The sequence below is a fragment of the Lissotriton vulgaris genome, chromosome 11, assembly GCF_964263255.1.
Source record: "Lissotriton vulgaris chromosome 11, aLisVul1.2, whole genome shotgun sequence".
Taxonomy (NCBI): domain Eukaryota; kingdom Metazoa; phylum Chordata; class Amphibia; order Caudata; family Salamandridae; genus Lissotriton; species Lissotriton vulgaris.
Window position 1 is genome coordinate 106,027,888 of NC_141699.1, and position 24,684 is coordinate 106,052,571.

The 24,684-nt window shown below is 43.1% G+C and overlaps 1 protein-coding gene across 2 annotated transcripts in view; it reads right to left on the bottom strand.

Moving 5' to 3' along the window:
- Positions 1 to 2,005: 2,005 nt before the first annotated feature.
- Positions 2,006 to 24,684, bottom strand: part of RAB36 (RAB36, member RAS oncogene family) — a 133,816-nt gene continuing 111,137 nt past the window's right edge. The window contains exons 11-12 of one of the 2 annotated variants that reach the window (XR_015300875.1): positions 4,652 to 7,397; positions 2,006 to 4,496 (exon numbers count right to left, since the gene is read on the bottom strand). Coding sequence is in view for 1 of the 2 variants with exons in the window: in XM_086942802.1 (XP_086798928.1) it covers positions 7,333 to 7,397 (65 nt within the window). In the remaining variant the exon portion in view is untranslated. Of the gene's footprint in view, positions 4,497 to 4,651; positions 7,398 to 24,684 lie in introns of those variants that run through there. The other variant, XM_086942802.1, reaches the window with a different exon arrangement.

Sequence of the window (24,684 nt, forward strand, 5' to 3'; positions counted from 1 at the left end):
ATTGCAAGGTAGCTTGGCTTTGTGAACTCCATAATCTTGTGATGACATGTGCCAGGGAGCTTCAAGGAGTGACAAGAGAGATCAAGGCACGTACTGGTGATCTTCGGTTGTCTAAAGATGGTTCAGCTCGCCATGGCCTATTCTAGTATGCATACTAACACTGCTTTTATAATGTTATTGTATCTTACTGCGTTGACGTAACGCTTTCAGGCAGCTATCACCATCTAGCAGCACAGAAAGTGACATCACAGTTTGTGAGATCAAGGCATATGTTCCTTCAACCCATACTTGAATCAGGCACCACATCCCCACTACTTTTTAAGGAGCAGACAAAGTTTTTTCACAATTTGGATATCGGCTATGCCAGCAAAATCAGACTTCTCAGACAAGATATATATTTATATTTTGTTCCCGTTTGTGCAGCACCAGGGACGTGGGGGTATGGAAGGTAAGTTGACTATATTGATAAACAGACACACATTCTATTTTGTAGCGAAGAGACATTGAGAGGGTCCGGATGGTTTGAAGGAAATAATATTTTGGTTTGGTGGAATAAGTTTGTGGCTGTTCACACACTAAATTGACTTAGATGGCCGTTACTGCCAGAAGTGGAAAGTGCTACCTACCACATTAATGTTCAGGTAGGTCGACTTGCATCCCACTACGAATCCCTTTTTTTGCGAACCAACCTATTATCTCATAGAACTGTTCCCAAAATAAAACAATGATCACAAAAATAATGGTCACAAATTGCAACCAGTCAATTACGACCAGTTTTATGTGCATCTGGCTATACGTTTGCGGTTACTTTGGAGGGCAATGGATGGTGGATCATGTTTCTTCTGAGCAAGCTCGTCTTATGTTGAAGAACATTTGTCATGAGGAGACATCAGTATCTTTGTTGTCCGAAAGAACTTCAACAGATGTTGCTTCTCAAAACAGTACGAGTGACACGTCTATGTTTGTTCCTGGTTAACCCATATCATATATCAGCAATGGATTTACTTCATCTCTACTATCTATATTTATAGACTACATTGTCTTAGTTTGGGGAAATGGTTTTAGCTTGTTTGTTTTAAAAAGGGAAGGTGATGCAGTATGCACAATTTCTATTTGACAGTTTTTATTGTTCATTGTTTCTTTATTTCCCCATATTTACATTATTGCAAATAGTAATGCTTCTGCATGATGATAAGTTTGGGGTCCCACAATGTAATTCCTCATGGCGTTCTGGATTGTGACATGGATCTCTGATCCGCTGCCTCACTCTGGATCGCCACGCTGAGGAATGAAGGCGCGGACCTGTTCCTCTGAATAAATCAAATGGTGGATACTGTCCATGGTGCTCATCAGATGCCACACTACACTGTCTGGGAATGTTACTCCATATTCTGGCTTCAAAAGGTGTATATTTCTGGCGAGCCTATTGTAATATGGCAGTTCACTTACAATGGCACCCTTGACCCAGAAATACTTCATACAAGTCTTCCTGTATAGGAGAGCATTTTCTTATACTCCAGTGCCTGACAAGAGGGTAAGTTGCAAGGGTTTACCTGTTCTAACTATACTTTGGATTCACCCTTCCCTTTTCTATCATTTTCTGCTCTCAAAGCTAGGTAATCTGGCCCTGTTCCTTACCTCACTCCTTCCTTTCAAGATACCATGGCAAGAATAAACATTGGGACATCTGGATTATTTTGCTCGCTCTGGGCCAACAGGTGAGATGATAAGGAACACAGAGGTGGAGTTCTTTCCTTCAGTACAAGTAGTGTCCTCCTTCCCTACAGATCTCCAGTTTATCTTATTACTATCCACCCTTAACCGCACAAGGGATTTCTTTTTGATTTTAGTATACAATACCACCAAATAAAGAGGAGCGGTGAACTCAACGCTTCCGAGCATCATTCAGAATTCCAACAAAATGCTATTCTCTGTTCTGATGGCTTGAGTAGCTCTGTGTGTCGCGAACAAGCACGTATAAGAAAACACTTTCACACAGAAATATCAGGATATAGTATTTATTGAAAAAAGTTAGCACCTTTTCCAGCAAGGTCACAAAATGCTTTACAAAAGTAACCACAGTTGAGTTCTTCCTTTTTCGCAGAGAAGACGCCCTCCTATTTTTTAAGGCAGTGATTTCAGGGCACGGTGGACACTTCATTTAGAAACGACACTCAACAACACATGATTTAAGCAAGATTCAAATTAAAGATTACAATAATAAAATACTCTGCAATTAACATCTAAAAAACATTAAACTTGCTCATGTGATTCCACATATCCTTGTTTATTTTATAGCTCCCACTTCAAGTTTCCTCCTTTGACCACTCTGATCTTAGAGTCCTCTTCCACATCTCTTTTCCTCTAGTCCCAATTCTATCCCGTGCCCACTCCCCGTGCTGTTTCCTTTATTCCCTATCCTGTCCTTTGTCAACTTCAAGTGTTGTTCCCCTTTTTATAATTCTAATAACTCTAAAGTGATGTTCAACATACTTCTTATTCATATACATCAAAGTCTTTATTTCCCCAGTGCCCTTTTTCTCATGTCTTTGGTCGTCCTTTAATTCCAGTCACTAGCCTTCCGCATGATCTCCTAAACTCTTCCATCTTATGATAACAATCTCTTATATCTTATTTCATTTGCACAAGTACTTCATCTTAATTATTATATATAGGGTCTGATTTTAGCGCTTCATTTTCACTGCACTTCCCCATTTCCTCGTCCTGCACACCCCACCTTCGGTCGCCCTCCCTACTCCCTCTATACTTTACCCATCTCTGTCCTTCTGTGAACTTATGCCTGTTGCCTCTATCTTTGCGCGCATCTATTTCCTTTGAACCACATTTTTCTCCAATACCTCTTCTGGCACTCCTTGAAAACATCAGTCACTCTCTACTATTGCTGCCCGTTACGTGTACAGCATGGCAACAAACAACCCAGTACAGTACACCCAGGTGGCAAAAGGAAACGCTGAAGGTATCACTGCCCCTTGCTGGTGTGATGTAGTGTGAGACTGTGAAATGACTAGTCTTGTGGCAAAGGTTTGCGATTTCAGATTGATGGCCTGTTAAAACGTTGTCATAGAATTGTATCTCACAAGTCGTAGGCTTGGGCCACTTTATATAATTTGCGACAGAAAGTATCAGTGATCCATCAACCAGGATTCAAAGCATTAGTATGGATTCAAACAAGAATGACAGGCCTCCTTCGACCACTTGAGCAAAGGCACCATTGTATCTGCCAGATGTGTGGTCTGTAAGTTTACTTGCTAACCGACACTGATACTACTTGAGAAAAATGCTCCTTAATTCTTGTGCGTGGACTAAGAAGTGGTTGAGATATGAGCAAGGAACGTGACTCAAAGAACAGGCACGTGTATAAAAGACCAGCAGCCTTTTCTTCTCATGATATGATTGCCAGATCACTGCACATTGGCAGGATACTGATCTTCCTCCTGGTCTTCTCTTTTATCAATCAGTACATTCTGAAAATTGCAGTCTTGCTTCACTTCAAGTGAGCTAATTGAACGAACACATCTAAAAGCAAAGATTGTGAAAACTGTGTTTTTAGACATAGTGTGACCTGGCAACCTTGCTCCAAATTCACAAGCAGCATCGCGGCTGTCTGAAAGAAACAGACAATGTGTATTTTGGGTTTAAATCAAATGCCACCCTATCAATGTTTTTAGAGAAACAGTGTGTACAGTTGTCCAAAGTCACTGCAATAGTCATTCACTGTCTCTGACTTTGATATAGTGTCTCTCCATACACTAGTGCTTCACATTGAATGTGAGAATTGCAAGGTAGCTTGGCTTTGTGAACTCCATAATCTTGTGATGACATGTGCCAGGGAGCTTCAAGGAGTGACAAGAGAGATCAAGGCACGTACTGGTGATCTTCGGTTGTCTAAAGATGGTTCAGCTCGCCATGGCCTATTCTAGTATGCATACTAACACTGCTTTTATAATGTTATTGTATCTTACTGCGTTGACGTAACGCTTTCAGGCAGCTATCACCATCTAGCAGCACAGAAAGTGACATCACAGTTTGTGAGATCAAGGCATATGTTCCTTCAACCCATACTTGAATCAGGCACCACATCCCCACTACTTTTTAAGGAGCAGACAAAGTTTTTTCACAATTTGGATATCGGCTATGCCAGCAAAATCAGACTTCTCAGACAAGATATATATTTATATTTTGTTCCCGTTTGTGCAGCACCAGGGACGTGGGGGTATGGAAGGTAAGTTGACTATATTGATAAACAGACACACATTCTATTTTGTAGCGAAGAGACATTGAGAGGGTCCGGATGGTTTGAAGGAAATAATATTTTGGTTTGGTGGAATAAGTTTGTGGCTGTTCACACACTAAATTGACTTAGATGGCCGTTACTGCCAGAAGTGGAAAAGAAACGGAGAACTACCTTTACAACGCAGTCGTTACACTGCGATAGCTTTACAATGCGATCATTACAACGCAAGTCGTTACAACGACTTGGGCTGGATGGCGCTCTAAACTAAGGAATAATATGATTTACTATTCCAACACCTTCCCTACTGTTCCACACACTGGAGTTGGAATGGTAAATCATACTATTCCAAAGTCCATGACCTCTAGCGCAAGTCGTTGTAACGACTTGTGATGTAACGAACGCGATGTAAACTACCGTACAGTGAATATATGCGTGTATTGTCATACATTCAAAAGAAACAGCCATAGAAAGTATTTTGAATACTCATTGAACAGTGTATGGATTTTCCTGCAGAGCACGTCAACCCCTCCAAACTCAGTCATGTTCAATATTCTGCCATATCAGCTGAAGCAGCATTTTTGTCAATGATACCCATCTGTGTGATTGGGCAAGTCTACAAATACAATCTAAGAGATAGCTGACTCCCTATGTTTAAAGCAGCACAAACCTGCTGGATGGAGGTGGGATCCACTTTTAGTTATTTTATGATCAAATGCTGATGTATTGGGCTTTAGTACAGGATTGATGAAACTGTGGCCTCAGGTCAGCTAGACGATCCTCGTTCACAATTCATGGGGTTTACATTAATATTTATTGGAATGTTTAATTATTTGAAGTCTTTGCAACAATTATATTTGTATTTTAATTTTATGTCTGGTGTTTATCAGTAATATTATTTTGTCCATTGAAAATGACTTTGTGAGGGGTTCGCATTTCAATTTAAGAGAAAACACAGTCATTCTGTACCCTTTTATACAACTGCATAGTGCTAATGCTGTAAGTGTTTGCAATAACCCATGTAAGGCGAGGAAACCACAGAGAGCAGCTGTAGTTGATACCCTTTTGTACAACTATTACTCATTTAAGCAGTTGAGAAACATGAAGAGATTAGTTTTCCTTCTACCAAAAGCAAAAAAATCAGTGCAGAAGTCATACTCTAATGTTTCCTTGAAAGTTTCTTAAATTTTCTCGAGTCAAGTATCTAAAGTTTTAACCGCGGCGGAATTGTGCGTCGGTTTAGTGCATTGGGAGGGCCGTACGTGCGCAGCACTACGGAGGTAGTGTGTGCGACTTCCGTTGGCCGTTAGAAGCAGCGAAGGTGTGAATACCTTGTATTCTAATACGTATCAAGGCTTTAAAGTAATGTAGATATATATCGATTTCTGGGTATTCTGAATATCAATATAATTATTCAGTTGAATACCAAATAATTGGCCAAGTGTTCAGCCGAAGCTGAGACTAGAGCCAAAGAGAGAGGTGTTGAATCAATGACTAACAGTCCAAACACCTTTTTTATGAAAGTGATAAAAAGACTCTTGGAGAATTATCATCCTGTGCTTCTTTGGTTCTTCTTACTTTTACCAGCACCATTGATATGAGGCATTCAATACAAAAATCTCAGGTAATCATCAAGTAACAGTTTGAGTTTAATGTGTGTGTGAGATGCCAATCTCTGTATTTTGTGAAGAGGCATTTGACAAAGGCAAGATTTAATTGCTGGGCTTTGCCTAAGTATTCGAAAAAGTATTCACATTAAATCAAATATTTTACTTTTAGCCGATCTTCAGCATAATACTATTGGAAGCTTGACTCAGCTACAGACCTACAATAACTGTCATCCAGTATCCCTCTGAGATTTTATGTATCAAAAAGCATAAGGGCAATATTCTCCAGACCAAATCCCACATGCGAGGATTATTGTTATATTATGAACTGCTGTGAGACTTTGCCTTAGCTAAACGAAATCCTGATTTTCCAGATATGTTCCTCTACACTTTTTCAATTTAGAATTTTAAGATAGTATTTATATCCTAACTGCATTTGTGGGATAGAGCTGTACACTGTACATCTTCCAACTCATTTGTTTTATGATGGATACTCCAAAGGGATTTAATTTGTAGAGTATTGAGATATTTATGAAAGTTTGCCTGCTTGATTACAAGATAGCGCTGGACAAGGGAGCATGTATCGCTGCATTTGCCAATGTCTTCTAGGTATGATCAGACTGACTATTCCTAAAGTGAGGTATGTAAACAGCACAACCTCAAGAGTATTTTATTTCTAAACTCAGTTATGCAAACTGCAGCACTTCGTAAAACTCTAAAGACATATGAATGACATTCCAAAACAAAAACTGGGAAACAAACGAAGGGGATAGCGGAAATGAAAAAAATCAAAAATTCAGGATAAGAAGACGATGAAAGGCGTATAGCAGAATTTAGACAGCATTTCTGTCCATGCGCCTGACTAAAGATGAGGAAGGCAGCATTATGTACATTCATTTCTCAGCCCTCAACTTTCAGAAAAAGGTTTAATAGTGCCTGTTTTAGTAGTTCTTCAATATTTCCTATTGTAGGTGGCTAGTTGACTTTTTGGTTTAGTTTTCTTGCGGTTGCCTCATGTTAAAGAGATGACAATCTGGGACGATCTGTGTGTGTGCCTGACTTCCATTGATGTGTGGCGTGAATGTGTGATAGCCCTTTCGTTTCTTTTCTTCTCCTGAGGTAGGCTGTAGTCATGCTGTGGATATGTCCACCCCAGACAGTTTGTCTCTATGGTAATGTCCCTGAGGACACTCAGTAACATCAAACAATGGTGGGACATAGAGAAGCACATGTTTCTGAAGACAGCAACGGCTATTAAAGCGCTTATAAAAAAGCGCAAGCGTAGGGCTTGCATTGTGTTAGCACATACACATGCATTTACACAAACATACACATAAACCACCACAAGCAAGCTGCAGTGAACTCTCAAACGAGATGTGAAAGTTGTGTGGACAAGTCCCAACATGCTCTGAATGAGACCCATTGGTGATCATGCCCTGGGTGAAATCCAAAACTCTGTGTCCTGCCTGGGTGCTAACAGCAGTTGATGCTGGGTGGATCACTGTTGTTTGTGTTTTCCTGGGAGCTTCCGTCCAACTCTAAGAGAAAAAGAAAAAAAATGTTAATGTTAAGGAACTTTATGCCATAGTTTACTCAAGATGTTTTTCTTCCCTCCCTGTCTCCTCTTTATCCAAAACATACCTCTTAGCATACACTACACACCTCCTCTACCTCTCAGACAACATCTTCTACCAGTCTCCCAACTCTTCTGATGTCTCCTCTTTCAATGTACCCATAGCAATGCTCACACTCAACTCTTTAACAATGTCTAACACAACTCTCTTCTCTTCCAATGCACCAACTCTCCACTGCATTCGCCCTACATATACTCCTGTGCCTCTGACCACATGTTTCCTTGCAAGTGCATCAAGCCTTCTCTAGATTTACATCCCATCTTCTCCCTAACTCCCTCCCATCTCAATGTATCTACCATCCCAATGTTCACACTACATTACCTCCTCATTTTCTACCAAAACTCCTGTCAGAACTCTGTTTAGAGGGCCTTGAGGCAAGCAGGAGCTACTGGGGCCGACCATGGGGGTTGAGGTGTTTTACCCCCGATGTTCCAGGGCCCGCCCTACTATGGATCCTGAGTACCCCATCACCACTCGACTCTCAGTGGTAGTGCACATTGAGAAGTCCAAAGCTTCTCAGGGGTGGAGGTAGAGATGGGGGTGGGGTGAACGACGGCTTACAACTCAAAATACATTCAATAGCAGCAATAAAAGGTGATCCAGTCAAATACTTTCTTTTATGACAAAAAATAGTATTCATATACGACAACAAAGTAGAATACGGCATACAGAAACATTAGACAAAGCCCCTTAGGTCAGGGCTCTAGTGTTTGATTGCAGTCCTTTGAGTCCCACTTTCCTCTCACTAGTGGTAGTGGTTATTTCCCGTTCACTATAGGCGACATTCAGGTTAGGCACCACTAGCAGTTTGAGCCTCAGGAGTGTGTCTCCAACTCTGTTGGAAAAGTCAATTGTGTTCAGGGACAAAGGGCTATCGTACAGACAAGCTCCCCTGGGGCCTTTTGGCCCTTCGCTCAGTCTTACCCAAACCAACAGGGATGGCCCCCCATGGCCACCAAGAGTCTCGAAGAGCATCTCTCATACGTGTTTTATGGCAGACCTCTGAGTCACACTTCCTTCTCGCTAGCAGTAGTGGTTATTCTCCTTTCACTATAGGCAACATTCAGGTTAGGCATCACTAGCAATCTGAGTCTCAGCAGTGTCACTCCAACTCAGTTAGAAAAGTTAAAAGCATTCCAGAGATGAAGTGATATCTTACATTTAAGTTCCCCCAGGGCTTTCTGGCCCTTCACTCAGTCTTACCCACACCAACAGGGATTGGTCGCTTGGAGTCTCCAAAAGCGTCTGTCTCACGGGCACGACAGCTGCAGCAGATGCCTCACTCACATGGCTCTGTAGGGGCCCTGGCTGCGTGTTCTCAGTGTTCCTCAGATGGAACAGTATGTGTTCTTTGGTCTTGCCCACAGGAGTGTGTGTATGTGGTGGGGGGACTGGTGGGTGTATTTCAAAATGTTCTGGTTCCGATCCTCAGTTTAGGCTCGGGCCCGCACGGGTCACCATGGAGGCCTCTCCTCACAACAATGGCATCCACGAGGCTACACTCCTTGTCTTCCTCCAGCCGTCCCCCTCTGGCACACAGGGTCACCAGAGCTTCTCCTCTCTCGAGCGATGGCCCGTTTAGCACAGCAGCAGGTTCCTCTTCACAGCAGCCTCCTCTGGAATACAGGGTTGTGATTTGCACACCGAACACATTGGTGATGACCTGATCATAGCATACTTCACGTTGGCCCCTTTTGGTATACAGGGTAGCCCACTTACACATTCCAGACAGGGGTAGGTTCAATCGGCATGGCAAACTTCACATCAACTTCATGGCAGCCACCTCTGGCATATGGGGACACCGACTTGAATCTGCACACAGGCAACAACCTGATTGATATAGCAGCCGTTTAGCACTCTTTATACAGTTATATATAACTTTCTTTATATAGCATATAGCAACTCTCTTTAGGGATCCAGTCGCCATGATCCACTACTGGACTTCTCTCCCACGAGGGCTTTCCTTTTCCTCACAGGGTTCACTGGTCTTGGCAAGTAGGTAAACATTGGTGTTCCAAGCTTCAGGGACAGGTCCTCCAGAAAGCATTCTGTCACAGGAGGATTAACCTCTTCACCGCCGCGATGCTGAAAAACATGACGGGTACGCTGTTCGGAATGCCCCCGGCCGTCCTCCGCACACGTCCACCGAGGCGTCGGCAGGGTAAATCCAAATCTTATAGCTCCACAACACACACCATGGGAGTGATTAGAATTTCACAACTGGATGTCAGCCACTGTTATACATGTATCAAAACATTACCCCAGGTGTCTCATTTAGGAGATGTGTACAGATCCCTTTTTTCAGTGGCTCCTCTCTTAATTAAAGAGCACCCTTTGAAGTGTACTGGAGAGCCTGGCTCTCCTTCCTCCGAGGTGTGTCCCACCCAGCTCACAAGAATGCCGCAAACTACAAATCTGTCTTGGGGATACAGTTACCTCCCCATGCTGCTCCATTTAGCTCTGGGTCTCCCGAAATGGAACCCAGAATCTTACATGTATTGTACCATTAACAGGCACACATACACCCAGCATATGCATACAACACACACGCACACTGCACAGCACTACATACTAACATGATGTAGGCAAGCAATGAGTTGAGCACAGGGTAGCAGAAATTTACATGAGTAGGCCTCACTCTAGTGACACAGGAAAAAAGTCCTGTTTGCTTCTACTGATCACTACCCGGTATGCTGCCAACACCAAGCTTGTGCTGTTTAACTCCTGGCAAAGGCAGTAGCCTTTTACCACTATTAAGCTAGAGCTTTAGGCACCCTCCCAGTCCACAAAGGCCTCAATTTGTGAGACAGGCCTACGTCATGGCACACATTTATAATCCGTGTTTGCCCATGACAATACTGACTATAATTTAAATGTTATCTGATTCAGACCTCAACTGGGTCACCAAATACAAATACTTACATTTAAAACAGGTATAGTTGTACTTTTAAAAACAACTTTAAAAACTCATTGTAAGCTTAAACAGGTTGTAACAATTTGGGATCGGCAAGTACAAAATACATGAGTTTGAGACTGTTAAATTTGTGCGCTCTTAAAACAGTTTTTAAAAACTCTTTAAAAAATTAAACTAGTTATAGCAAACAAATTTATTTGGGGGGGACTTACCCACCATAATTAAATCTTGAGTTAAAATAGCATTGTATCTTAACCACATGGCTGCTGTGGGGATTTTTGCGCTGTGCTGCAAATTGCGATTCTGGTGCAGATATGACGAGCTCAGCTCGTCATCAGCACACGACACCCGTGGGTGATGACGAGCTGAGCTCGTCATCAGCAGCGAAAGGGTTAAGCATATAGCCTTCATAAATCCTCACCAAGCCTCTAACAAAATCGGATTTGGACAGATTAGTAATACGTGAAAAAGATCTTGTGCTCCACCATTACACAAGTCACAATTTCCTGAGGGATTTTCAAGGGAGTTCCAGGTGGAGGAGTATATTTTTAAAGGGAGAATTCCTAATCGTAGAAGAAGGATACAGCGCTTTACTCTATGCTCTAACTGGAACTGTAGATAGTGCTCGGGTTTTATATAATAGGTTTTCTGCAAATTTTTTATACTACTTTAATTGGATTCAATATTCCTAATCTAATGCAAAACTTATTCTCAGTGTTGTATGTTTTAAAAAGAACTTCAGATGCGTTGGAGATCAAGCCTGTAAAAGTGCTACGGTGCATTGGGATGCCTTGAGGGCTATTTTAAGGTTCCTATTGAAAGTATGCTGTGCCGATTCAACTCTAAAAGTCTCCAATTTTAATATGTATCTTAGGGTGGAAGGGACTACGTGTAAAAGGTTAGAGGCTCACCTTGTAATGTTGGAGACGGCTTATGAGAACAAAAATCAGAACTATGGATCCAGAAAGCGTTGCAATTGGGGCACTAAGGGCAGGGGAGCACTCCACCACCATGAAAAGAGCTTTTCCGTCAAAACAGCTCTTTTTCCTCTTAACTAATTGATCTGAAAAGATGGCTCAGTCAATCAATCAATCAATCAATAGCTTGGAAAGAGCAGCTACTCACCTGTAAGGGTCTCAATGCGCTGGGGGGAGGAGAAGAGGTTTGGGGTGCTTGGCGGGTGAGAGCTGCTGTTCCCTCAAAGGTCCTTTGGTTCAGTCAAAGAGCCAGGTATAGAGGTCCTTCCTGAATTGAGGCAGTGACAGCGATTGCCTGAGGTGGAGAGGCATGGTGTTCCAGGTCTTAGCTGCGAGGTAGGAGAAGGATCTTCCTTCGGTTGTGGTCTGGCGGAAACGTGGGATGCTGCCAGGGCCATTTAGGTGGATCGGGGGTCTCTGGAGGGTACCTGGAATGCGAAGCATGGTTGATGTACACAGGTCCCGTGTCATGTTGGGCTTTGGAGGCATGTGTGAGGAGCTTGAAGGTGATTGTCTTTTGTTGACTTGGAGCCAGTGAAGATCTCTAAGGTGCCTTGTGATGTGGCTGCGGTGGGGATGTTGAGTCTGGCGGAGGCGTTCTGGATGTTCTGAAGTGTCTTGAGGAGTTTCTGGATAATGCAGTCATAGAGTACATTGCTATAGTCAATTCTGCTGCTGACAAGTGCGTGGGAGACCATCTTTCTGGACTCAGTGGGGATCCATTTGAAGATCTTTCGGAACAAGAGTCATGTGGTAAGTGTTTGCTGCTGTTATTGTTTGTGAGTCATTACGACTTGTAACCTAGGCAAAGACAACTCATTCTCTGAAGTTGGCCAATTGAAAATGATTACATTTGATTAACATTAATCCCTTTCAATGCCATACCCTTCTGCTACTCTTGGCAACGGCCTCCCACATGTCTCTCCTCTGCATGTCCATCTTTCCCCTATCTCCTATTTCTGCCTTCCAACACTGACATCCACATCTACCTATGCCTCTAGCCTCTCCACCCCTCCTTATACAAGTCCATCCACTCCTGATTTCAGCTACAGCTTTTACCACTGGTTCTCATCACCCTTTCTTTCTTTAACTCATATCACCAACTACGACCAGAGTTTCAAACAGAATTCTATTCCTTATGGAACAAAAATGGGTATATAGGTTGCGAAGCCATGAAATTGGCCTGAACTATAACATTCCGTGGAATACTCTGAATAGATTATGATCAGGTTCTAACAATACTTCACTTAATGGTTGGACCTAGTCATATGAAGGGATAGGTACAGAGTAACATATCCACCTGCTCTAAGCAATACTGGTCAATAGAGAAGGGGTTGATACACTTTATTGACTTCCAAAAAATCAGTCGCGCACACAGTAGTAAGCACGGACATACTCCTACTCTTGAACAGTCCCCAACAGAAGGTGGGAAGAAGAATATGATTGAAGCTTTGAGAAGAAATAAATACATAGTGTAGGTAATCCAACCGCTTCCCTCCAACCTGACCGATACAAACCCTTTCTGGACTCGGTACATCGGGATATAGGTATTGACTCCTACCTTAAGCTCGCCCCAGAGAGCTGGAGTTATTTTTATGTCAGGGCAAATACTGTACCAAGGCAGTTGGGTGATGCACTTAACACACACCACCGATGGTGGTGGAAGGGTCAGCATCCGAGTCTTTTGAGACAGATGCTGGTCTATTACGCACTAACATGCAAGGATTACTGTTCCAGTCTTTCCAAAAACCCACCATCCTAAGATGACAGAATGGTTAGCATCATAGTCTTTTGAGACAGGGACCGGAGCTGGTCTGTGATGTATTAACTCACAATAGTACCGCAGTGCACTCTGGTTTCCAACAATGTACTCTGTTTTCACAGAGTTAATCAATGTGCGTTCAGAAGAGGGAACGTACATCACACCAGCTTGTTGGACTGTTATGATGATACCCCTGAGGAAGGGTCTGGAATGATAGGAAATGCATTGGGTTGTGAGATAATCACAGTCCAAACTGTAACATACATCAAGAAGTATCTTGAATATAAGAATCGTTATAATCAACGAATAACAAGAAATGATGAATGACCTATGACCCAGAATTCATTGGAAAGTGTTTGAAATAGACTTCAAAATTAAAAATCAGTTTTTAAAAAAAATATATTTTTATTAACAGAACAAATAGGGCAATGATACATACAGATGAAATAATATGCATTGTGTGGATCATGAGAGCAAAGCAACCTAGCACATTGTCCAAGTTACACATGAAGAGTACATGTATTGACACATCAGTATTATTAATCTTTACATGTCCAGTCTGTGTCATTCTGAGGTACTATCATCGGCTGTAAGGTTCGGAGGCTCACAGATGTTACCACGAAACTTATTCCAAGCCCCCCAAATCTTCACCCATTTCTTGGGGCACCCACGATGTATAAACACTGACGTCTCTGCCACCATCATTTCATCCATATCCTTGCACCACTTACGGAGGGTAGGTAGTGTTTCTGAGCCCCACAATAAGGCGATGTTACGTTTTGTCACCATCATGCCCAACATTACCCAATCTTGTTGTCGATGATTAAGGTCGTTTGGCTCCCATACATTCAACAAACAACGACGGGGTTCAGGCACCAGGGAAACATTTATAGTTTGGGAAATTGTACGCATGACTGCCGTCCAGTATGCCGCTATGTGTTTACAGTCCCATATGGTATGATAGAATGTCCCCTCGTCTCCACAGTGTCGTAAGCAATATTTATGGGAGGTTGACCCTATCTTGAATAACGTCGTTCTAGTGTAATATGTACGATGTAATATTTTGAGCTGAACCAGTTTGAATCTGGAGGGTATTGCTGTTTACCAGGGGGGGCGAAAGGGCCTCTTGCCATTCAGACTCATCAAAGTCGCCCACGTCTCTGGACCAGTTCTGTCTTAGTGTGGACGTCATGTCAGGAAGGTTGTTTATCAGCTTCCGGTAGGTCAAAGAAGTGGCCCTATCTGGCATATATTCTGTCAGAAGCCTATATTCTAGAGGAGACGATTCCTGTAGCTCGGTATCTGCAGGTATGACTGACTGGAGTGCATGTCTGATTTGGAGGTATCTGAACCTCTCCTTCTGTGTCATTTTGTAATGTGTTTGAAGGTGGGAGAAGTCTACTATCTTTCCTCCCTTCCAGAGGTCACCCACCACTGAAATGCCTATATTATCCCAGTTCCGGAACCCCGTACTGTTACGAGGGAAGCCTAGCCTGTAGGAGTCCCACAGCGATGTCATCTGTGTGATCGTCCCAGAGCATTTAAGACCCCTATTCGCCTTATACCAAAGTTGTACAGAATGTCGCGTGGGCCCAAGTAGGTCTGAGGGTATGCGGCGGCTATATAGATTACCCAACAGCCCTTTGCTTTCACCAAGCGACACGAGCAGCTTGTTACGCTGCTTCACAGTATCACCAGTGTTTATTTCCTAGCTGTACCTATGGGAAAAGTGTTTTTAAAATTGTATTGAACTGATAGCACACTCGTTTTTAAAAAATCATTATTTTTAAATATCTACTTACTAGCGCACCGCTAGACAGAAGTAAACCCAGACTTCTTAGGATTTGTGTTTCACTTGCTCGATACCTGCCGATCTAGGGCAAGGCACCGAGCATTAGGAAAATCTGTGGCGGCCATCTTAGGGCGGGACAGCGCGGTGAGAGAGCGCTAGTCTCCGCCATAAAAGGAGCCCCAAAACAGTGTGTTGCAGACTTCACCAAGCGACACGAGCAGCTTGTTACGCTGCTTCACAGTATCACCAGTGTTTATTTCCTAGCTGTACCTATGGGAAAAGTGTTTTTAAAATTGTATTGAACTGATAGCACACTCGTTTTTAAAAAATCATTATTTTTAAATATCTACTTACTAGCGCACCGCTAGACAGAAGTAAACCCAGACTTCTTAGGATTTGTGTTTCACTTGCTCGATACCTGCCGATCTAGGGCAAGGCACCGAGCATTAGGAAAATCTGTGGCGGCCATCTTAGGGCGGGACAGCGCGGTGAGAGAGCGCTAGTCTCCGCCATAAAAGGAAACAGTTGATCTCCGCGAAAGCGGACGCGCTTAGCGGTCGCGCCTTGTCTTCACCGGAGTCCAGCCAGAGTCAGCCCGTCTGTGCCCGTCCGGGCCAGGCCGGGACATAGGGCATAAATCTCTGCTCTTACATCTTGCAGGTATGGCACTATCTGGGGAGGCTCTCAGAGCGCTTCGCCCCACTAGACATAACAAATGCATAACATTGATTCCTTCCTTTGGTACAAAAACGTGCCCTGAGTGCTCTATCTCTTTGTCAGACCATCAGCCGCATCCGGATGTTTCTCAAGGCCCCTCCCAAATTCGACCGCGGCAGCAAGAACGCCCCAGTAATTTTACATTCTATCTAGTGAACTGCCGTTCGCTACCCCAACACAAACTCGATATTTTCCACCTTCTGTTGGAAGAGAAGCCTTGCGCTATCTTTCTTACAGAAACTTGGCTTCATGATAGTGCCGGCCCAGATGTGGCCCTGGCACTTCCCCCGAGCTATGCCATTGTAAGGAAGGACCGTGTTGGCCAATTAGGTGGTGGGATCGCCATTATCTATAAAAGGGACTTTGTATGCCTCTTCTCACCCGTAGATATTCCTAATTGCGAAGCAGCATCTTTTAAAATTACTCTTAGTCCTAATTTTACCTTTTCTGGACTTCTTATTTACCAACCTCCTACTAATAACCCTACTTGGCCAGAAAACTTAGCCAATTTCATTTTGCCTCACCATTTAAAAACCCAAAATTTCACAGTACTTGGTGACTTGAATCTCCATCTGGATGACGAAGACAACAAGAGTTGTAAAAATCTTATGGATGACCTCATGACTTTAGATCTGACATTACGAAATAAGGGCCCCACCCATAGAGCGGGACACCTTCTCGATCCCATCATTTCAAATATGAAAGAATTGTCATGGATGAACACCACTCCCATCTGCTGGTCGGATCATTTTCTCATTCTCTTTTCCATTTCCCTTAAACCCACCAAATGCTCCTCTATTACACCTCCGGATTCTTTTAGGAGAAACTGGAAAAACCTAAATCTAGAAAATCTTAATAGGGCATTGAACATAGAACATCCAACCCTTGAAGGTGATATGGAAAATATAGCTGATGCCATACAAACATGGCTTAACGATGCAGTGAACGCCAGTCTGCCTCCGTCCCGCTGTAAAGGGAAAGTTCATCGTCCCCCGGCCCCCTGGTTTACAGAGGCACTCAAGAAAGAAAAATCTTCTTGCAAGAACTTAGAGAGGCAGTGGCGCAAGAAATATGACCTGCAACAAAAAGAGAGCTATCGAAAAGCCAGAAATAGCTATCACTCATCTTGTATGAAAGCCAAGGCAAGCTATGTGACTACCACTATAAACACAGCTGTCAATAAAGTCCAGACACTTTTCAATACAGTGAAGGAGCTGGCCGGAGAAAATTGTAGAGCGGAGGCGGCTCCACTTAACCCCCAGCAGTGTCAGGAACTGGCGGTTTTCTTCACTGATAAAATTGATAAAATTGTCTCCAATATTAACATGATGACCAGCCCAAATACTCATAACCAAAACGACACTCCTCTAACCACATAAGTAACTGCCATCTCGACACCTGGCCCCCCATCACACCTGACCAATTGAGGAAACTTTTAAAAACCATTAAATCAGGTTCCCCGCGCGACCCTATTCCCATGAGCATTATGAGTCAACTGGAGGACTCCACCATGGTGCCCATTATTGACACACTTAACGCCTCTATGGAACATGCTTCAGTCCCTGCTCTTTGGAAACACGCTATTGTCAGTCCCTTGCTAAAAAAGCCGACTGCTGATCCAACGATTTTGGCCAATTACCGGCCTATATCGTTACTCCCCGCTTTTTCTAAAATACTAGAAAAGCACATTCATGAGGCACTTTCATCATACGTGGAGAAAAATGATTTACTTCACCATTCCCAGTCGGGTTTTAGGAGTGGCTACTCCACTGAGACTGCCCTGCTTGGTATCACCGAAAAGATCAGAGAGCTTAGAGATGATGGACAAACGGTAGCATTGGTCCTGTTAGACCTCAGTGCTGCCTTCGACACCATTTCTCATACCAAACTGCTTGTCAGGCTGGAGGAGTGTGGTGTCGAGGGCAGGGCGTTGGAATGGATTAAATCATACCTATCCCAACGCACCTTCCAGATCATCTCCGCTGAGGCCAGCTCCAATGTCTTCTGTTCTCCCCACGGCGTACCACAGGGATCCATCCTGAGTCCCTTATTGTTTAATTTGTACCTCCGTCCCCTAGCCAACCTTGCTGAGAATTCTGGTCTTATTTTGATGACATATGCCGACGATTCCCAGATCGTGTTCTCTCTTTCTAAGTCCGATACGTCGGCTCCCTCTGTACTCAAAATAGGCCTCCACGAGATATTTCGCTGGATGTCGGCCAATCAACTTAAATTAAATGGGGACAAAACAGAGGTCCTCCTCCTTGGAAATAATAAGGACCTATGGAGTGATCCCCATTGGCCGACCGCATTAGGCAAGTTACCGCCTCCAGCCACTCAGGTTAGAAATCTTGGGGTCATCATCGATGACAACCTTTCAATGCAACAGCAAGCTAACAAAGTAGCAGGCATATGTTTTACGATTCTTAGATGGCTCCGTAAAATCGTTTGGATGCTGCCACTCCCCACCCAGAAGACCGTAGTCAATGCCTTAGTAACTTCCCGGCTTGACTACGGTAACATCTTGTACCTGGGCGCAAACAAAGCAGTAGTTAGACGCTTACAACTGGTGCAAAATGCCGCAGCCAGGATGCTTTGTAGAATACCCAAACATGCCAGGATCACAAAACATCTCAGGGACCTACACTGGCTCAGAGTCGAAAACAGGATTCGTTTTAAAACGCTGAGCTACTTGTTTAAAATTAAAGCCGGAACTGCACCCAAGTATCTTCTAGATCTTGCCAAACTCCATGTCCCCAATCGCAACCTTCGCTCAGCCACATTAGCAAAGTTTGCGGTTCCCAGGTACAAACGGGCCAAAATGGGTGGGAGATCATTTGCTTATCTGGGCCCAGCCCTGTGGAACACTCTGCCCATTCAAATACGCAAAGAGGAAAACTACAGGATCTTTAGGAAAAACGTGACCTATAGGTACCCTGGACTCCCTTCTCTGGTCAGCTGGCTCGTGATCCTCTCTTCGGCGCCGGGAAACCCTTTGTGGGTAGCTGCGCGCCTTACAAATACTATAAAAAATAAATAAATAAATAAATAAATTTGCTTTCCAAACATTGTCTATCAGCTAGATATGCCGGTTCGGTCTGTGGGGTATGCAACCAGTAATTTATCTGTTTAAGATGGGCCGCCCAGTAGTATAATTCCACATTGGGAAGCGCTATTCCCCCATCATACCAACTCTTTGTTAACTTAGCTTGCGCGATACGAGGAGGCCTCCCATCCCACAAAAGATTGGAAACAGTAGTAGCAATAGTTCTGAAATAAGAGTCAGGAACCAGAAATGGCGTATTCTCAAGGACATATAGAAATCGCGGGAGCGCCATCATTTTGTATAGTGCCGCCTTAACCAAAAGTGTAAGTGGGAGAGTTCGCCATACCTTAACGTCACGCTTAAACCGCTCTAGATGGGGACTAAGATTTAAAGCAGAAAATTTGTTTGGGTCTGATGTAATATAGATAACCAGGTATTTGAATGCTGTCACAGTAGTGCGCAGGGGGGGCAGGGGGCAACTCACGGGTAGAATTGGAGGAGGGCAAAATTTAAGACATGGAGAACGGACTTGGACTTGGACGGACTCGGACTTGGACGGACTTGGACCAATTTATTCTGTAACCAGACACTCTACCAAACTTCTCACAGACGTTCAGCAATTCTAGGATGGATTTCTTCAGGGAGGTGAGGTATAGCAAGATGTCATCCGCATATACGGATATGCGGTCCTCCCACGTATTGGTCCAAGAAAGTCCCTTGATAGAGGGTTCCCATCTGATCCAGATTGCAAGTGGCTCCAGAATCAGCGCGAAAAGCAGCGGGACAGCGGGCATCCTTGCCGCGTACCTCGACCAAGTGGGAAGTCTCGGGAGATGTGTCCATTGGCTGCAACGTGTGCCAAGGGCTTGTTGTAAAGGAGGCGAACCCAGGCGCAGAGTTTTGGACTGAAGCCCATGTGACGGAGTACTGCGAACAAGTAAGGCCATTCCACGGTATCAAATGCCATAGTGGCGTCTAAGGAGAGAATGACTGCAGGCTCCTGAATGTATGGTATGCGTGCCGAGACCGCATAAAGCCTACGCAAATTAAGTGCCGTGCTACGGTGCGGCATAAAAACCAGACTGGTCCGGATGCACTAAGGAGGAGAGGTGGGGGGTCAGCCGCAACGCCAGTAGTTTGGCCAGGATCTTGGGTTCTGCGTTTATCAGGGAGATTGGGCTATAGGACGCACAGTCCGTCTCTGGTTTGCTGGGTTTATGGATTGTGACAATAGTGGCGAGCCGCTGGTCTCTCTGCAGCTCTCCCGCTTCGAGACTATCAAGAAACATCTCAAGCAAGAAGGAAGCAGATGTCTGTGCAGTCCTTTTATACAGTTCCACTGGGAATCCATTAGGTCTCCGCGCCTTACCAGACGCAAGTGAGTAGGTTGCAGTCTGTAATTCTTCTATGGTGATGTCTGCCTCTAACAGTAGTGCTGCCTCAGGGGAAAGTTGAGGGATAGTCAAATCTTTGATATAGTCATACGCCTCCTCAGACGTGTAAGACGCCCGGGGGGCATAAAATTGCTCATAATGATCGCCCAGGATGTCCACTATACCATCCGGTTTAGATATCATGGAGCCTGTGGGGCAGAGCAGCTACGCTATGACCCTGTTCGCTCTTTCTTTCTTATCCAGCCAGGATCGCATCTTTCCCGCTTTGTCTCCCAGCTCATATACCCTATGCCTAGTTGCTTGGAGGCGAGCTATCACACTTTCCCTTTGGTATGCCACATATGCTGTTTGTTTAAGTTGGACCTCAAGGGTGGTTTCAAGTGACGGGTGCGCCGCCTGTTCTGTTATTGCGGCGGCTAGTTCCTCCTCAAGGTTATCTAACTCCGCCCTCTGCACCGGTCTGTGACCTGTAATTGAGGCTATTGCTTGCCCAAGCAGGACTACCTTATAGGCCTCCCAGAGCGTGCTAGTGGAGTCCACCGAGCCTGCATTCTCTTGAAAGAATTGTCTGGTAGTGACTGTGAGGTGTTTCATAATAGAGCGCACATGTAGAAAACCGGCATGAATTGGGAACATACGCTTTCCAGAAGTTTGGTGATGTGTGTATTTTAGCAGCAACGGAGAATGATGCGATATGCCCCTTGGGCGAATAGCTACCTCTTCCATTCCCGGCAGGCCATCTGCCGACATTAGAAAATAATCAATGCGTGTGAGACAGTTGTGGACCCCGGAGTAGAAAGTGTACTGCTTCTCATCAGGGTGTTTGTACCGCCAACTATCTGTAAGTCCCATAGCCTCTGTAAGACCAAGGAGACGTCGCCCACCCTGCACCCCTGATCTGGTGGGAAATCTGTCCAACGTGCCATCCATTATATCATTAAAGTCGCCCCCTATGAGCAGCGTTGCAGCAGGTAGTGTTAGTAGGAATGTTGTGAGAGCAGAGTGGGCTTGCGCGTGAAGGGCCGGTGGGATATAAACAGAGACCAGATTAAATAATCGTCCTTCCCATTGACATGTCAGTGCTGCGAAGCCCATGTGGCTGTGGATACATTGGGGAGACAGGTAGAGAGCTCCGGACAAGACTCTCGGAGCACAGGTCTTCTATAAAATAAAAAAAAACGCACCTCTAACTGATCATTTCTTCAAAAATAACCATGGACATGATGACTTTACTTGGTATATTCTGGAAAAGGTCAGTATCAGTCGAAGAGGGGGTAATTTAGAGGCAATAAGAAAGACACGTGAACAGTGGTACATGTGTTATCTGAATACGATCGAGAAGGGCCTAAATACTAGAGAGGAATGGATGAACCTAATAGTTAACCAGTGATAAAAAATAAGGAAAATTCATTTTAGGATATGCTCAATATAAAAGATAAGAAAGGTCAAGAGACCCAGAAGAACTTAGAATACTTCATATGTTGTAATTCATCTAACCTGTAAAATGGTGAGAGTTAATAAGTAACTGCCCCCAGTGGTTATTATGTTGTAAAAAGAGTTAGCAATAAAATAAATGAATATATCCAGGGTACACCGCAACATGTTATAATTTGCTGAAATGCGGCTATAATCAAAAATGCAACTTAGAATACCTCGTATGGTGCAATTCATCTAAACTGTAAAATTTTGAGAGTAAATAAGTAGCTGCCCTTAGTGGTTTTTATGTGGTCATAAGAGCTGGCAATAAAATAAATCAATATATCCAGGGAACTCCGCAACATGTTAAAATTTGCGAATATGCGGCCAAAATAAAAACTGCAAGTATCACGCAATATGCGTATAAACAATGGGGGCCGGAAACATATCCATCACAACAAATAAAGACAACATAATGTTTGGAGGCTGGGTTAGAGTTAGGAGAACCACGCCCCAAGGAACACGAGTAAGTGGTAGTTTCAAAACATTCAACCAATCAAAAACTATGTGGTGTAAAATAGAGGCTTGAAAGGGATAAGGATAACCTTGCCTTAAAATAGAACTGAAAGAGAGGCTTGGATTTTTGAACCAATGCGAACTGGGTAACAATTTCAATTTCCGGGTTAAGCTAGTTAGACTCCTGGGGAATACGAGGAAGAGCGGGAACTCCCAAATGGACACACCTGGATCCAATTCGGATACACCAATAAAAAGACGTCCCCTTTAATCATAAATACCCAGACGAATACAGCATAGGTAGAAAGCTGTTTTTTCGCGATACGACCCGAGGCGAGGAGGAAAGATCAGACCTGGATGTAGCAGTTGGATTGAAAGGTAAGGAGAATGAGAGATCACGCCTAGGATAGCTTAACGTAGAATTAGGAAGGCGCTTTTATATAAAGAAATCCTAATAGGAGAAACGGTGTTTGTTTTAATATCCGTTATTAGAGTATTCTCAAGCGGGACCAGAAGGCAAAAGGATTTACTGCCCTGGGGTCTGGAAAGAAGAGGGAAGATTTTGAATACTCTCTGAGACAGTAAGTAGTATGTTAGTGCAGCGATAAGAGCAGGATAATAGACTCTTAATAAATAGCCAATACCTAAAAATAAAAAATAAAAAAATCTTTCTCTCTCGGTTTGTTTAACTTACAGAGAGAAAATAGAAAGGCATTCGTGTTGGTAACTGCTTGTCAGCAGGGGAGAAAAACGGCATAAAGAGAGGATATGTGAAAATAACCATGTAAGAGCAAGGAGGTAGGATAACATCATTTTTTCCGTAAGTGCAAGCCCCAAGCAAGTTGACAATAATAATGGAGTTTAAAAAAAAAAAAATACATCATTGTCTTCCTATACAGAGCCATAACACAAGAGAGAACCAAGAACTACATTCTTTTGTGTGCTGGTCCCTGCAACCTGATAAAATAGGAGAAGCTTTTCGTATACACATTACTGAACAATAAGAGGTAAGCAATAACCAGTAAGATTTGTTTAAAAAAAATTGAATAATTCAAAGAATAGGGAGCCACAATTTTATATACCTTTCTCCCATAGACAACAACTACAAATGCTAAAGATTGGAACAACAATAAAAATTTGATGAAATTAGAAAACAAACAAACATAAGGTAACAGACGAAGAAAGATGTTAATGGCTAGATAAAAATAAAAAATTTGAAATTAAAAATGCAATGGGGTATTAATACTAGCGTGTTTTATTACAGAAAGTTTCCTTTTGAATTGCAAAATAAAAAATGTTAGTTGGAAGAAGACTGAGGCGAATATGATATAAGGTAAAGCCATGTCCCTAACAAACTCCGCCCCAGCATATTGGCCCGGCATGTTTTTCTGGGAGGTGGGCAACATGGGTGACACCAATATTGAACATATACAATCCCTTTCCCGCTAAATTTATTATGGAAGAGTAAATTAGTTCCAAGAGCCCATATACGAGAAATGGAAAAAAAGGGGACTATAACAATAAGAGAAACGATTAGTGATGAGATCAATATAAAAATATGCATTCAATCAGGAAATAACAGTACAAGAACTGGAAAGTATATTCACAATTAAATCTGAGATCATGACGAATTAAGTACTATGAATTAATGTATAGGCTGTGCGAAATTTGATTCGAAATGTTTTGACACAATTTATAAGAATATGATTAGACTATATAGGCTTAATCGTTGTTGCACATAATACTTATACAAGTATGTTTATCTACAGGATTTCCTTGAATTTGGCAACCATCCAGTGCCAGTGCTATAGGAGAGACATATCTATTTTGGTCTTGAAAAAGATGGTCAAAATTTTAAACTAACCATCGAAACGCGCCAACGCCTGGAATTACATCATCAAGGGATAGAGCTTTCTCCATAGACATCATAAGTCGAGTGTGTCCTGGATCAGTCTCTTTTATTTGAGTTCCCTGATATGTATAAATATGACAAATAGGATTGCCTGTTATTTGTTCTCTCATTTGTTTTCCCCTCTTTTATGATCAGAAGTGGTTTAGTAACCTTTTTAACATAATTTTGTTTTATTGTAAAAAAAAATGTAATCATGAGGTGTTTATTGATGTATATCTGAATGTAATTATTATGTACTGTTTTTAAATGTTGCAAACATATAAAAATCTTTTTCTAAAACTGAAAATAAAAGAAGAACTTTAGAATCTACTGATTTGTTGGTGACATTCACTTCTAATATATGGGCTAGAATACCAACTACCACATACTACCTGGTTGTGCTAATTCGATTCACCAAGGGATCCCCTTCTTTTTACTAGTGCTGTGAAGCGTCCTTGGTCGTCCACTCGCTTCTGTTGTATCACCAGCGTGAAATTCTTTCTAATAAGTGTCCCTGTACCTCTAGAACCTGAGGAAAACTCTGCATGTGCAACCATTTGGTATCCCCATCTATCCATAGCCTTGACAGTAGAACCCATTAGGTGCGTTTCTTGCAGCAGAGCCACCGCGGGGCCGCAACGCTTTAAATGCTGTAGCACCAAACCTCTCTTCACTTTGTCTCCCATCCCTCGGACATTCCATGACAATATCGTTAAGGCTGTTTGTGGAGTCTTAGGCTCCTGTGAAACATGTTCAGCCATAGGAC